General features: G+C 53.2%; 4 protein-coding genes and 1 long non-coding RNA gene across 8 annotated transcripts in view; 2 read left to right on the top strand and 3 right to left on the bottom strand.

Moving 5' to 3' along the window:
• Positions 1–1,187: 1,187 nt before the first annotated feature.
• Positions 1,188–3,885, bottom strand: Ly6g6c (lymphocyte antigen 6 family member G6C). Its single transcript, XM_031346795.1, has 3 exons — positions 3,390–3,885; positions 1,978–2,088; positions 1,188–1,656 (listed from the first exon to the last, which is right to left on the bottom strand). The coding sequence occupies exons 1-3, from the start codon at positions 3,442–3,444 to the stop codon at positions 1,442–1,444; spliced, it is 381 nt and encodes a 126-aa protein (XP_031202655.1). The 5' UTR covers positions 3,445–3,885; the 3' UTR covers positions 1,188–1,441.
• LOC116074333 lies at positions 1,911–9,684 on the top strand. The gene is made up of 3 exons (XR_004112175.1): positions 1,911–1,981; positions 2,583–2,780; positions 9,636–9,684. It is a non-coding gene; the product is annotated as an uncharacterized LOC116074333 (long non-coding RNA).
• On the top strand, positions 4,081–8,901 carry Mpig6b (megakaryocyte and platelet inhibitory receptor G6b). Of its 3 annotated transcripts, XM_031346790.1 has the most exons (6): positions 4,081–4,998; positions 5,312–5,653; positions 5,806–5,896; positions 6,264–6,316; positions 6,471–6,547; positions 6,783–8,901. In XM_031346790.1, exons 1-6 carry the CDS (start codon positions 4,938–4,940, stop codon positions 6,885–6,887), a joined length of 729 nt encoding a protein of 242 aa, XP_031202650.1. In that variant the 5' UTR covers positions 4,081–4,937; the 3' UTR covers positions 6,888–8,901. The 3 variants fall into 3 exon arrangements, with proteins under 3 accessions (XP_031202650.1, XP_031202651.1, XP_031202652.1); XM_031346791.1 differs by lacking the exons at positions 5,806–5,896; positions 6,264–6,316; XM_031346792.1 differs by lacking the exons at positions 6,264–6,316; positions 6,471–6,547 and having other exon boundaries at positions 6,783–6,882.
• Positions 9,685–9,833: 149 nt separating the features above from the next.
• Positions 9,834–12,883, bottom strand: Ddah2 (dimethylarginine dimethylaminohydrolase 2). Of its 2 annotated transcripts, none has more exons than XM_031346788.1 (7): positions 12,651–12,883; positions 11,452–11,819; positions 11,209–11,308; positions 11,004–11,077; positions 10,786–10,905; positions 10,299–10,448; positions 9,834–10,142 (listed from the first exon to the last, which is right to left on the bottom strand). In XM_031346788.1, the coding sequence occupies exons 2-7, from the start codon at positions 11,746–11,748 to the stop codon at positions 10,026–10,028; spliced, it is 858 nt and encodes a 285-aa protein (XP_031202648.1). In that variant the 5' UTR covers positions 11,749–11,819; positions 12,651–12,883; the 3' UTR covers positions 9,834–10,025. The 2 variants fall into 2 exon arrangements, with proteins under 2 accessions (XP_031202648.1, XP_031202649.1); XM_031346789.1 differs by lacking the exon at positions 12,651–12,883 and adding an exon at positions 11,993–12,110.
• Positions 12,884–13,175: 292 nt separating this feature from the next.
• Clic1 (chloride intracellular channel 1) overlaps positions 13,176–14,551 on the bottom strand; it is an 8,818-nt gene continuing 7,442 nt past the window's right edge. Inside the window, exon 6 of the mRNA XM_031346793.1 lies at positions 13,176–13,583. Within this exon, the coding sequence (XP_031202653.1) occupies positions 13,422–13,583 (162 nt within the window). The 3' untranslated portion in view covers positions 13,176–13,421. The remainder of the gene's footprint in view (positions 13,584–14,551) is intronic.

The raw sequence follows: 14,551 nt of genomic DNA, 5'->3' as shown, positions 1-14,551 counted from the left end.
TCCAGGGACCTACTGCTAGCAGACTCTTCCTTCACAGTGAGGGCCACCGAGGGAAGGCTGAGAGCGGGTTACCCTAACCCTAACCCTAACTTGGCTCCCAGGAGGAAGGTGTTGAACTGAGAAAGGAAAGTTGTTTGAATAACCCAGTTAGAAAGGCACCTCGGAGGTAGAAACAAGAGCCAGCTCTCTGTACACACCTTTCCTTTCTGGAGCATCCTCAAGCTAGGCTGCACCTGCTTCTTGGCAGGGTGTAGTCTAAATTTAGGATAAGGGTTGTTTCTCCAAACACTGGTGCCAGTGTGCCACCCTCAGGTATGGGGAGGGAGAAAGGCTCGAAAAACCTGCTCTTCCATTTGGTCAGCCCGCCTCAGCAAAACTCCCCGAGACTTCTTAGGCAAGCACAAGGGTGAGGTTGGGAGTGGGATGAGATTTCCAGGGAGAGAGGCCCTCCCCCCATCCCATGTTCCTCCTCCTCCTCCTCCTTCTCCCCCCCTACCACCGATCTTTGCCTCTCAAGTGCTAGGATTAAAAGGGCATAGAGCCATGCCTGCCTCCTTCCTTCCTTCCTTCTTTCTTCCTTCCTTTCTTTCTCTCTCTCTCTCTCTCTCTCTCTCTCTCTCTCTCTCTCTCTCTCTCTCCATTTTCTTGTTGTTTTTGTTTCTTTTGTTTTTTGAAACAAAATTTTTCTACATAGCTTGGCTGTCCTGAAACTCCCTCTGTAGACCTGGATGGCCTGGAACTCACAGAGATCTGTCTGGCTCTGCCTCCCAAGTGCTGGAATTAAAGGCATATGCCACCACCACCTGGCCATCCCAGCCTCTTTCTTTCTGAGACAGGATCTTACATGGTTCATGCTGGCCTTGAACTTGCTATGGAGTCAAGGATGAACTTGAACTCCTGCTGCCTCTGCCTCCCAATTGTTGAGATTACAGAGGAAAGCCACCATGCCCGAATTAGCATGTATATCTCCTGACCATAAACACAAAGCTTATTAGACACTGACATTTATTTCTCAAGATAGAAAGAGATAAGCAGAGGTCTGGTGAGCCAGGCCCATGCAATGAGGTCAGCGCCTTTTGGGATCACTCTCTGGAGACAGGACAGGAGTTCTTCCAGACTTAGATCCCAGAGGCACAGCAGTATGCATCCGAGGGAGCCTTTCAGTGGCCAGTGGAAGAGGTAGAGTGTTCTAGAAGGAAATGGGAAAGGACTTGGCGGGAAATGGAGTGTAGGGTGACAAGTGAGGGAGCAGAGCCGTGGCTAGAAAGGCCACTTCAGGCACAGTTCCATGAAATAAATGGTATAGGACTAGAGAAATGATCTTCAGAAGAGAAGCCAGGGGCGAGAAGGAGAGAGGGTTCTGGAAAGCCGGAGCTCTGAGGACACGGGGAGAAAGGCTCAGGCTTCAGAAGGTGGGAAGAGTATAGCCATGGAACAGCTCTCAATGCAATAGCCAGAGGCCAAGGCCACCCAAGGAGGTGAGGGAGATGAGGGCCAGTGTGGGTGTGGGCCGTGGAGCCGGGCTGTTACAGTTATCCTTGTCACAGCAGGTGGTGTTGTAGTTCAGACCCAGCTTGTGGGTGGTTTCGTTGAAGACCTCCCGACAAGGCTCCTCTGGTGTGCCACAGCGCAGGTTAGAGAAAATCCACATCTTCCCTAGAGGCAGGAGCCAATGGAGGAGGGGTTCAGTGGTATGTCATTGGCTCGCCTGTGTCCATTGGCTACTCTTCCTTCTCCAAACTGCTTGGTTTCTCCCTTCTTAAAGTCTAATCATCCTCCCTGAGCATGAGCCACGCCCCTCCTCCTGGGACCAGAGCCCACTGACACAGGAGAGACACAGGTCAGCGCCTGGCACATAATCAGCTTTGGCCACATACCATCACTGCTGTATCTCTTTGTCCTATCCCTGGATGGGCTTCAGTCCCAGAGAGCAACTCTCACCCAGACCCATCCTCCCAGAGAAGGGATACACGTTACCAAGGTACACGTTTGTTGTCATGCATTTGTGGCCAGGCTCCAGGCGGCAGGACTGGCGATCCACACAGCCCACCATAGGGACTTTGTAGCAAGAGTGACATCGAATGTCAGCTGGGGAGGCAACAAGTTGGGTTGAGGTAATGGGACATCTGAGTCACCTGAGGACGAGCTGGGTTAGGGTTTAGGATGGGATGCCCCATTGCGCAGCCGGTGCCTCACACCTGCTTTGTTCAGAGACAGAACAGGTGAGCAATACGGCGAAAGTGCAAAGTGGTGTGGGCATTGGGCGGAGGTGTTTGTTCTATGAGGAAACCAAAATACCTTCCTCCACCCTAGCCTGTTTGAGATGAGTCAAGAATGGTACTAACAAAAACCTGGGACTGAGGATGGCTGAGATATGTGGAAATAGGGATGGAGCAGACTTTGGGGTCCAGGGTGATGCTTGAAATAGGAAGAGAGAAGTTAAGGAGTTCACAGAGCCTTCGGGGATGGCACGAAACCTCAGCTGCAAGAAAGCCACCGGTGACCAGCTTTAGCCGTGAACTGGACTTCTGCCAAGAGATTGGGAAGAACTAGTCCTGAATGAATCATCTCTACTGTTCTAGCGCTCGCTCTATGGAACGAGGATAACACCTGGCAGACGTGTCATTGGCCTGTCTTAACATCTAACAAAAATGGAGAGGGTGGGTGCAGCGGATGGCACGCCAGGATTCCTGGGTTGGCTAACTCCAGATGTGAACACACAGTGCCATGAAGGGGTGGAGGAGCCTAGAGAGTCTCTGGGAAACCCATTTCACTTTGGGGTAAGTGCTGTGGGATTGCCTCTGTAGAAAGCCCAGGGAAAGTTTCTGATTCTTGGGAAGGCTGTATGCCATCCCTAGACCCACCCAGAAGGCTTTGCATCCCTGGGAGGGATGTTGCTCAGGATGGAGTGGGGAAGGAGGGAGGAAGGGCCATTGCTGAGCACCAGCGTAAGCTGACTGGCAAGGAAGAGACCTAGTGCCATGCCAGGTAAGAAGAGTAGGCCAAACCGATACAGGGCTAGGAGAAAATGGCAATGGAGACCTGGGTCCTTAGTAATGGATCAAAAGGCCTAGGTGTGATACAAGTGTAATCCCAGCACTTAGGAGGTAGAGGCAGGAGGATCAGGAGTTCAAAGCCAGCTTTGGCTACATGAGACTCTGCCAAACAAACAAACAAACAAAAAAGAAATGGAGGGAGGAAAAGAAGGAGAGGGGTTAGGAAAGAAAAGAAAAAGAAATGTGGAGCCCATCATACTCAGAGATATCTGATTCTGGAGGCACTGGCAAGACTAAACCAGGTAGGGTTGGGACTTCTTGGGACCCCGAGTAGAGGGAACTATGAAGTATTGGGTAGGGTTGCAATGGGTCCTGGCACCCCTCAGCACTCACCTGAGACCCAGCAGTAGAGTAGGGCAGACAGGGTGAGCAGCAGGAGGTGTTTCATGGTGAGGGTCCTGAGAATGGTCACCGCTCCAGCAGCTAACAGCAGATTCCCAGGGATCCAGTTCTGAGAGTTGAGCGGTCTTTATAATCCCAGTGGCTCCTCCCTTCTAGGCCTCTGCCCTCTGTGGGCACCTCCCTCCCAATTTATTCCCAGCTGACCAAAGAGAAAGACCAGAGGTGGGAAGGGTCCAAGAGGGGCCTGGGTAGGGAGGGGAGACAGGAGAGGGAGATGGGAGAGGGTAAGTGTCACGCGTGGGCAACTCCATTTTGGATCTTGGATTCAGGACCCCCAGCTGAGGGCCCCCCTGCCCTGGAGGAGCATCAGAAAAGCCTCTGTGACTTAAACAGCCACAATGCTAGCTTTTGCTAGTTCCCAGGAAACGAACAGTGTGTCTGTCACAGCCTGAGTTGATCAACAACTTTGGGTGCCTAGGGATGGGAGGACATTGATCAGATGTTCCCCAGAAACTGATGAAACAGGCTGAATTAATGTAGATCCATTCCCCACCCTGTCTTCCAAGTGATGCTCAGCCACAAGATAAAGATGGGCTTGTGGCATCATGGAGGGTTTCTGTCATGTCATAGAGGGGGGTCTGAGGCTGTGTAACATGCCAAAGGATGCCCTCACCCCACTTGGGCTTGGGTTTAGGAGGAGCACCTTGGGTAGGGAGGAGCACCCTGGGTAGGGAGGAGCACTTTGGGTAGGGAGGAGCACCCTGGGTAGGGAGGAGCACCCTGGGTAGGGAGGAGCCCCCTGGGTAGGGAGGAGCACCCTGGGTAGGGAGGAGCACCCTGGGTAGGGAGGAGCACCTTTGGTAGGGAGGAGCACCTTTGGTAGGGAGGAGCACCCTGGGTAGGGAAGAGCATCTTGGGTAGGGAGGAGCACCCTGGGTAGGGAGGAACACCTTGGGTAGGGAGGAGCACCCTGGATAGGGAGGAGCACCCTGGGTAGAGAGGAGCACCCTGGGTAGGGAGGAGCATCATGGGCACCCAGAGGTGAGATAGGAACTAAGATAAGAGATAATAATAATCACGTCATACATTGAGCATTCCCATATGTCATCTATTGCTTTAGGTACTCTCAAAGTATTAGTTTGGTTCTCACGGGCTTTTATCTTCATTTTCCTGATGGGGGCAACTGGCAGGGGTTAAGTGGCTTGCTCACATCACCCAGCTACTGTGTGGCTGGATGAACTCAGGATTCGAACTCAGAAAGCTGAGCTTCAGAATTTGCGGTAATTTTGGGGCCAGGCTAGTTGTTCGAAAAAAAGCATAGCGCCTTTGCAAAAGGTCTCAAGCACAAAATTTAAAATAGTTTCAAAAATTGAAGACTGCATTGTTGGCTTGAAGATTCCTAGAGGGATCCAGAAGTTGGTGGCCTCACACTCACTCTTATCTGAGCCCCAAGTCCGGCAGGATCCCCATCCCTGCCCCTCGGCTTCCCTCCGGTCTCCCTGCTGATTCACTCCCACCACTGACCACCACATCCCAGTCATGGCCTTGGTCCTGCAGCTGCTGCCTCTGTTGCTCTCAAAGGTCCAGGGGAACCCCCAGGGTAGGCATACCTGGGAAGTTGTGATGGGTAAAGAAAGACAAACGGGTTGCCGTGTGTGTGTGTGTGTGTGTGTGTGTGTGTGTGTGTGTGTGTGTGTGTGTGTGTGTGAAAGAGAGAGAGAGGAGGAGGAGAAGGAGAGAGAGGAGGAGGAGGAGAAAGAGAGAGAAGGAGAGAGAGGAGGAGAAAGAGAGAGGAAAGAAAAAGAGAGGGAGGGAGAGGGAGAGGAGAGAGAGAGAGAGAGAGAAAGAGAGAGAGAGAGAGAGAAGCACTTTATAAACTAGCCCTATCTATCTCCCTTCCCCACCTTTCCTAGTTTCTCTGGAGGGTAACCCTGGGGATCGAGTGAATCTCTCCTGTATAGGGGTCTCCGACCCCACCCGCTGGGCTTGGGCGCCTAGTTTCCCAGCATGCAAGGGCCTGTCCAAAGGGCGCCGTCCGATCTTGTGGGCCTCGACAAGGGGGACTCCAACTGTGCTCCAGCCCTTCTCTGGCCGCCTGCGTTCCCTGGACACTGGTATCAAGCGGCTAGAGCTGCTGCTGAACGCCGGGGACTCTGGCATCTTTTTCTGCAAAGGACGCCAAGAGAATGAGAGCCGCACAGTGCTTCAAGTGATAGGGGACAAGGCAGGTTGCCGGCCTTCGGGATCTACCCACGGTAGGTCGAGGCACAGAGGCACAGGGGCACTTAATTTGGACACGCACACGGAACAAAATGCGAGGCGGAATCTTACAGAGCGGGGAAGTCAGTAGAACCTATGGTCTGTACCCCTGACCTCGGCACCCCTCCCTGCCTCGCGGTCTCCCCAGGGTCCGAGTATCCCAAGGTCCTGATTCCGCTGCTAGGTGTTGGGCTTGTGCTGGGACTGGGAGCCTCGGGCTTGGTCTGGTGGCGGCGCAGGTGAGCACTGGAGGCGGAGCCTGGCTTAAAATAGGGTGTGACCAGTCGGCTGGGGCGGGGAGGGGAGGTGGGGCAGAACCCTAACCTTTGCAAAGAACAAGAAGTGTCTGGAGGCCTAGCGTTGGTTAGAAGAATGTGAGAGGTCAGCCCTTGGGTGCTAGGCTACAGGCTGGAGTAGCTAACCCAGGCTGCAGGAACCAAACTGAAAGGGCAGAAAGCCCAGAGAGTGGGCGGGACCTGGTTCCGGAGGAGCCTAAGTTGTTTTGCTGGTCGGAGTTCGCACAGTTTGCACAGTTCTTATTGGCGCCGCCTGCGGCCGAGGAACCAGTAGGACAAGATTGGTGACTCTCCAAGGACTTCCTTACAGACGCTCGCCCCCGCCCCCGCCCCCGCCCCCGCCTGGACCACTACCCACGTTTGGTGAGATTAACTGCACCCCATTTCCCCTCTCCTACCCCCACAATCCCTAACCCTGAGTTCTTGAGACTGAGTCCTTGCCAGGAGCAGACAAAGTCGGTCACTTTCTCTTCACCCTTCAGCTCCGTCCCTCCCTCCCTCCCTCCCTCCCACATAGCTCCAGTCACAAACGCTGAGCCGCAGAGGCCTTTAGAAGAGAAGTCTAAGATCCCAGGCCACCTGGACCAGGAGCCGGTAAGGGCCTGGGGATGGGACAAAGGCCAGAATCCCGGAGGAAAGATGACCAAGAACACGGCCGAGTTAGGAGGCTGTGGAGCGGCCGTGTGATCCCAGCGCTCTGGAGAATGGAAGCCAGGCTTCCTACAAAATTGCCTTTATCCACTGTGGGAGAAAAGAAAAAAGCTTTGATTCCAAGCTAAGGGCTCAAATGGATGAACCCATACCACCTTCCTCCCTCTACCTCCTCCAGAGTCTCCACTATGCTGATCTGGACCACTCTGTCCTTGGGAGGCACCGCCGGATGTCCACAGTGGTTCCTGGTGACGCCTCCACTGTCTATGCGGTTGTAGTATAAAGGGAAGCCCTTGTTCTGCCAACCCTTCAGATCTGGGGCTTCCCTGTATAGCCTCAGCTAGAAGGGGAGGCACCATGTATAGAGGCACTCTCATCTAGGAGACTGGCTACCTGCCTTGCGCTCTGCTAGTGTTCAGCTTTTTGAGCCACTTCCATCTTCTCGAATGTCTTTCCTTCTCCGCGGATGCTCTCTCTACTGTCTTAAGTTTTTGTTTGTTTGTTTGTTTTTGTTTTTGTTTTTTCTTCAAGACGGGGTTTCTTTGTGTAGCCCTGGCTGTCCCGGAACTCTGTAGACCAGGCTGGCCTCTCGAACTCAGAGATTCACCTGCCTCTCCTCCCAACTTCTGAGTTTAAAGGCACTGCCTGGCCCAATCAAGCATTATGAACTTTAGACATAGACCTGCCTAGTTTACCCTTCTGACTGTATGCCCTCTGCTCATTGGCTGCTGCCGCTCATCCACTGAAAGGTTGTCAGTAGGGGCTGGAGAGATGGCTCAGTGGTTAAGAGCACTTACTGAGTTCAATTCCAGCAACCACATGGTGGCTCACGACCACCTGTAATAAGATCTGCTGCTCTCTTCTGAAGACAGCTACAATGTACTCACATAGATAAAATAAATAAATCTTTCTTAAGAGAAGGTTGCCAGTGATGTCATACCAAATGATAACATTCACCCCTCTTTTTAAAAATTTATTGTTATACATAAGTACACTGTAGCTGTCTTCAGACACACCAGAAGAGGGCATCAGGTCTCATTACAGATGAGCCACCATATGGTTGTTAGGGTTTGAACTCAGAACCTTCAGAAGAGCAGTCAGTGCTCTTAAGCACTGAGCCACCTCTCCAGCCCACATTCACCCCTCTTTACACCAGGGTTTACTTTGTTGCTATTGTCGGTGTAGCTGCCCCGCCTTTCTGCTTGCCTCTTAGTTTCTCCTCCTTATTCCTCTTCTAGGAAGCTGGCCAATCAATCCTCAGCCCCCACTGACACCCAGTATTCCTTCTAACCCAGATCCCAGACCTAGGACACTGTATCTGGATGGCCTCAGGCATTCTGCCCAAGCCAGGTCAAACCTGACTCAATCATTTCTCACCACCCCCCCCCCAGGGTTTCACTGTGTAGCCCTGGCTGTCCTGGAACTCAAGCTGTAGACCAGGCTGGCCTCAAACTCAGAAATTCGCCTGCCTCTGCCTCCCAAGTGCTGGGATTAAAGGTGTGCACCCCCACTGCCCGGCAACTCAGTCATTTTTTTAAGCCACCCCTGGGTCCTCCTCTGCAATCTCTTGAAGAACCTAAGTTGCCCAAGCCAGAACCTTGGAGTCAGAGTACACAACCTCCTCTCCACACAAGGACTTATGGGGTGCCTGTTCTCCCCTTCCATTCCTTTTGAAGTCAGGCTTCCCTGTGGCTGAGGCTGGCTTTGAAATCCTGCCCTCCTTGCCTCCACCTTCAGTACTGGGATAAGAGTGAAAGCAGGCTGGAGAGATGGCTTAGTGGTTAAGAGCACTGACTGCTCTTCCAGAGGTCCTGAGTGCAAATCCCAGCAACCACATGGTGGCTCACAACCATCCCTAATGAGATCTGATGCCCCTTCTGGGGTGTGTACTTACATATAATAAATAGATAAGTCTTAAAAAAATATTTTAAAAGTGATTGTAAGCATGTACCACCACACGAGGCCTTGTCAGTAGTAGGGTCACTGTCTGTACCTCTCTCCATGCCCAATGCTGCCACCAGAATGTACTGTCGTCATTTGCTTCATGGGTGACCCACAGAGCCCTCTGATCCTCTTGCCTCACTCTTCCTATTCAAAGCCAGAGAGATCCCCGGGATCAACCACTGGTTCTCTCCCAAGCCTTCAGCTCTGGGGCCGTTAGCGTGGGCTTTGCGTACAGGCTTGGCCCCCTCTTAGGCCTATCCATTCTCTGTGTACACGTGACCCCCCTTAGAGAGTCCCTCAGTGTTCTCCCTACAATAATCGTTGGCTCTTTGAAATAAATTCTGTCTTCTGGATTCCCTTTTCCTCCTCCTCCTTTCCTGCCCGGATAATTTTTTTTTTTTTAAAGATTTATTTATATGTAAGTACACTGTAGCTGTCTTCAGACACCCCAGAAGAGGGCGTCAGATCTCATTATGGATGGTTGTGAGCCACCATGTGGTTGCTGGGATTTGAACTCAGGACCTTCGGAGGAGCAGTCAGTGCTCTTACCCGCTGAGCCATCTCTCCAGCCCCCCTGGGTAATTATTTATCCTCTGGATTTCATTCAAATGTAGCTTTGTCTGAGATTATCCTCACCCCAAGTGCTTGCCTCTTCCTGAGCAATTTTGATGCTCTAGAAACCCCCTGGTTTTCCCTCATAGAAACAGACTCCAGCAAATACATCACCCCATTACAGCACGTCTGTCAGTTTATCAGAAAATATCAGGAAGTGTGAGTTAAGCCTGGGTACATGGGCGAGCACGCGCCCTGGAAACCATCCCTTTCTGCTTCATCAAATAAAGGCGGACTTGTGGTCCACCAGAGCCTGAGTCACCTGACATTTAGGTAAATTCAGAAAGTGATCCACCCGTACACATAATCCTCTTTCCACCCTGCCTATATTCCCCACAACAGAAATGGTTTCTTGTCCCTCTTTGTACCTGAGCCCTGTGACAGGGTTAGGGTGAGTCAGGAAGCACATAAAGGGGGGGGGGGTTTGAATGAAAGAGTCCAGCTGGGCAGTGGTGACCCATACTTTTAATCCCAGCCCTCAGAAGACAGAGCCAGGTGGAGCTCCAGCCTGGTCTACAGAGTGAGATCCAGGACAACCAGAGCTACACAAACACTGACTTTAACAAAACAAAACAAGACAAACGGTAAAGAATTCTCCTCCCTAGCACTGACCCCAGCTTTCGGGTTTCAGCCCCACTCCATACCTTTGTCCCATCGAGAAACCAGTCACAGCCCGTATCTAAAAGGCCAATTTTATTTTATTGGTTTTGACAGAGAGGACTCACCCAATGGCTTCTATTCTTTGTCCCATACTAAGTCCTTCCCTGTCCTGGGGCATCTCCCCATGACTACCCAGCTTCTATTACCTGATTCTACTCCCTATAAGGCTCTATTCCTAGCCAGTTGGAGCCCCAAACCCAGACCCTCAGCAGTGGGGGCGCGTGCTGAGCACCAGGCAGAGGGAGCTGAGGCCAGCTCCAGCCTTCTCCAGTTCTGAGCAGGACACAGGTACCAGGGTGACGTCAGAGAGCTTCTGCAGAGCCTGCAGAGAGGACCCCAAGGATGTTTTGATACCAGAGCCACCCCCGCCTCTAGCCAGTTCCTAGTGGTCCCACCCAGGCTTTTGAAGCAGCGCCCCCTCCCTTCTCCCAGACAGACTTCTTTCTCTGGCTGGTGGGGTGGTTTTCCCCTCCCTCACCTCCTGGCTGTTGGGCAGGTCTCCACCTCCGCGATGCAGGAGGAAAGGTGTGGCACCAGGCAACCCAGGACGCAGAAAGAGACAGTCACTAGCCGCGTCATCCGGGAGGGTCAGAGAGGCGTAGGGGTGATCAGTCAGCGCTGCCATTGCCTGGAGAGAGGAAGAGGGCGTTGAGGTCTCCACAGCCGAGTCTGCCTGACCTACCACAAAGTAAGGGCTTGGGGCAAGGGTTACTTTTGTAAGATAATGACAGCAAGTATATAATGCCTGCTTTGTCAGACACAGTCGGTCCCAGGCACTTTAGCTTACCACTTGCTTTTGCAACCCCTCCCCGACTCTTGTTCCTTCTGTACCCCATGTTTACTAGGATGTCCATTTGTGTTAGAAGAACATCTTAGTGAAGACAAGGGCTAGCCAGCTTCAGTGCCGCCCTTGCCATAGTCCACGCCCACTTTGTTAGTCACGCCTTCGCCATGCCCCGCCTCACCCTGACTGCTTTTTGGGCAGCTTCGCTGCTTCCAGCCACCACAGTGCGAGGTCCCCCCATGCCACAGAGGCCGCGTAGGTGCGAGGAGCCCGAGACCGGTACCGTAGAGACGGCGAAGTCCTAGGAGAGCAGGAGGACTTAGGGGTGCGTAAGGGGCACAGGTCAAGCCCTCTGGCACATTGGCAGCACTCCCTCCCCAAGCTTCTCTGGTTCCTCACCCGGAATGTGTCTGCCACGATCTCAGCTCCTCGATGATTGGTCCACTTGGAGAGGCCTACGAAAAACTCCCGGCCTGAACCCCCGGGAGGATGCGAAGGTTTGAAGGCCAGAGTGAGTTTGGAGTCAAGACCTGAGATCGCTTAGTCTCCAAAACTCTCTTTCCCTTGCCAAGCCCACATAGGTGTTGACCATCCGTAGCCTCACCGGTGAAGAGGACGTCGGTGCCGTCCAGCGTCGCGTTCTCATCCCCCATCTCCACAATTCGGAGCCCCAAGTCTTGGAGGGCTTTACGGACTCCATCAACCTTGGAGAAGAGAGAGCAGGCAGAGACATCCTCACTCCCTATTTCCTGCCGACCCCAGACATCCAGTCTCCTCCCCTCAACCTTCCTCCACCCCACTCCCCCCGAAGTTCTGTCCTCCAACACACCCGCACCCTGGCCCTCACCTCAGGCCTACGCGCTGGGCTCCAGGGCCTTGTGATTAGGGCCGTGTCTCCTTGGATCACAGCCGTGTCACCAAGCAGTGGTCCCAGCGGCAGTGATTCCTCAGGAGGTAGTTCAAGCAGCTGCAGCCCTAGTCGTTGCCTCAGTTTACCTCCTAGTACTCCATGCTCCCTTTGAGCTTTAGCCAGGTCCAGAGCCGGAAGACCAGCGCCAGCACCTTCCCCGGATGCCAAGCTCTCGGGGACACCCCGGATCAGGGCATGGGAACAGCGACCCAGCCCCTCCCCCGGCGTCCCCATCACATCCACACAGAAACCCCTTCCAGCCAAGCTCTTTTGTTTTGTTTTGTTTTTCTCTTTACTTCACTTGTCTACGAGAAGAAACAGAAAGGGGTGGGGTAAAAGAGAAAGACATGCAAAGAAGACAAGTGGGGAGTGTTAAAAGCGCCTAGGTTTCCTCCGGCCATCTCCAGGCTCCCCTCCCACTCTGCCCCACCCCCTCCAAACCTTCTGGCTTTGTGGACCCCGCTCAACCTCCTTTTACCAGGGATCTGCTTTAAGAGGCGCCCAAGGGAACAAGACTTGGATCCTTAATCTCCCAAACACCTGTTGCTCCTGCTCGGGGCTCCGCTAGGTCCCTGCCCCGCGCCCCTCTTGGCAGCCGCTAGGATGCGCTCACTCCCCAAAAATGCAGCGGCCCCGCCCCCTTAACCCTCAGCTGCTCGCAGCAGGAGGGACCTAAAGTCCAGCCAGGGACCTACAGAGGTTATGGGACTGGAAAAGAAAGCTGAGTGGTGAATCAGGACCTGGGATGTGAAGTCTCGAATGCTCGATGGAGAAAGGGGAACGGGCGCAAACCGGAGGAACTAGAGTCTAAGGAGTTAAGGATCCTCTCTCTCCACCCCGGGTCGTCACTCTGCCCTTCGAGCGACCCAGTACAAACCAGACTTAGTCCCGGAGGACTGGGAGAGGTCTTAAACGAAATCTGGAGGGCGGAGAAACGGGGGAGGGGCGCGGCGTGGAACCACTCCAGGCTTTAGAACTCAGTACCCTTGTCCATCTTCCTCTAAAGTCTACCCCGCCCAGCTCTTCGCCCAAGTGCAGGTTATTTGCACACTCCGTCCGGTGCAGGCACGTATGCAGCACCCCCAAACTCCAGCCTCCCCATACCGTTCGGGAGACAGCCCCTTCTTCAGACTCACCAGCGGCCACCTCCACTCCTGCAGCCTTGTGATTTCGGCCTTGGCCCCACCCCCAGAGGAGAGAGTTAATGAAGATGGGAGTCTGAGTCTTCAAGCTGGAGAGACCGATAACTCAGGCTTTTGAGGGGTTCTCAGGGTAGGCGAGCTTACATACGGCGATGGGGCGGGGGCGCGATGGTCTGGCGGCTCCGGGGCATTGTCTAAGCGGGACGGGGCGGGACCTTCTAAGACCACGCCCATTCCGCCCTGCTAGGCCGCGCCCATTCCTCCAGGGCTGAGTGCCCCCCTCCCCTGAACTCAGGCACCGCCCCCAGAGCACTGCCCAGGCCCACCCAGATCCTGCTGGTCCTGGCTGCGGGGCTACAAACAGCCCTCTCGTGGACAGATACAAAACATGGCAGACCCTTGTGCAAACACTCCCCTCCTTAATTCCCAGCAGATGCACTGAGCGTAAGATCTCTGACCCTTCCCTTCGTTTGGAGCCCACTACACTTTAAGCCGTCTTTGTGTAAAAACAACACTAGATTTTTCCATTCTGTATTTTATTACTGAAATACGTTGTCCTACCCACCCCACCCCAAAATAAAAATCTTACCCTTGTCCGCTATCTTTTGCCTTATCCCCCAGCCCCACCCCCGGCCCCACACAAGTGCCCCGGATTTCCTGCCCACTGGCTATTTCGGAGTGTGTCCATTATGCAGCGACGTGGAAGCCTCCCGAAGCCTCTGTGGAGAGCAGCACAGAGTGGGTGGAGGACCCTTTAAAAGGCGCTCATTTGAGAGCCCTGGCCACTTGCTCATAGGCCAGCTCTATCTCTTCATCATCTGGACAGGTGGAGGCGAACTCTTCCCGAGCATAAGCGTTGCTCAGGTACCGATGCACTCCACGGAATGCCTCGGGGATGGTGAATCCTCTGTACTTTTTGCACACCACCTGAAGGTTGGAGAGAGGTCAGCATGTTAACCCCCGGGAAGACGGGCTTGCTTTGCTTTGGAGCCACTGAACTTTCTCTTCCTTTTAGGGTCTGCCGTTGATTTGAGATAGGGTCTCTCTATGGAACCCAGACTGCGTGGTCTCTGGAACCTTTTTCCTCAACCTGAGAAATGGTATTACAGGCATGCACCCTGTGCCTAGAGTCTTTAAAACTCGTACTTTTTAGATGCTATTGATTTATTTAGGCTTTTCAAGACAGGGTTTCTCTTGCGTAGCCTTGGCTGTCCTGGAACTCCCTCTGTAGACCAGGCTGGCCTCGAATTCTGGGATCCACCCATTTCTACCTCCCGAGGCCTGGGACTAAAGGCATGCGAGCGTCACCATGCTGGCTAAATTTATTATTTTCTGAGGATGAGTGTTTTGTTTATTTGTATGACTGTGTACTAGGGCATCAGATCCTCTGGTATGAGTTACAGATGGTTGTTAGCTGCCATGCGGCTGCTGGGAACTGACCTTGGGTCCTGGAGAAGAGGAGTTAGTGTTGTTAACCATTGAGCCATCTCTCCAGCCCCACTAGAGACTTCTTACTGATTCTTTTCCCTCCACCCCCATCCTTACTCCCTCCACACCCTGAGACAGGGTTTCTCTGTAAATCTGGCTGTCCTAGAACTCACCTAGCAAGTTCCATGTTCTAAAAGTAAATAGAAAGACCCTTCTAAAATACAGAAGAGAGACGGAGGATTAAGAAATGGCTCAGTGGCGAAGAGCACCCACCACTCTCGCACATGTTTGGTTTCCAGTGCCCTCAGTAGGCAGCTCCACTTCCAGGGGATCTACCGCCCCCTTCTGCCCTCCAAAGGTACTGCACTCACAGGTAATTAAAACTGAATATATACAGAGGCAGAGACAGATAGAGGCTAGGGATGTGGTTAGCCCTGGGTTCCATTTCCAGTAAACACACATGCACA

Source organism: Mastomys coucha, unplaced genomic scaffold (genome assembly GCF_008632895.1).
Source record: "Mastomys coucha isolate ucsf_1 unplaced genomic scaffold, UCSF_Mcou_1 pScaffold3, whole genome shotgun sequence".
In the NCBI taxonomy this organism is placed as follows: Eukaryota; Metazoa; Chordata; class Mammalia; order Rodentia; family Muridae; genus Mastomys; species Mastomys coucha.
The sequence above is the reverse complement of the archived record's forward strand: the minus strand, read 5'-3'. Positions and strand labels throughout refer to the sequence as shown.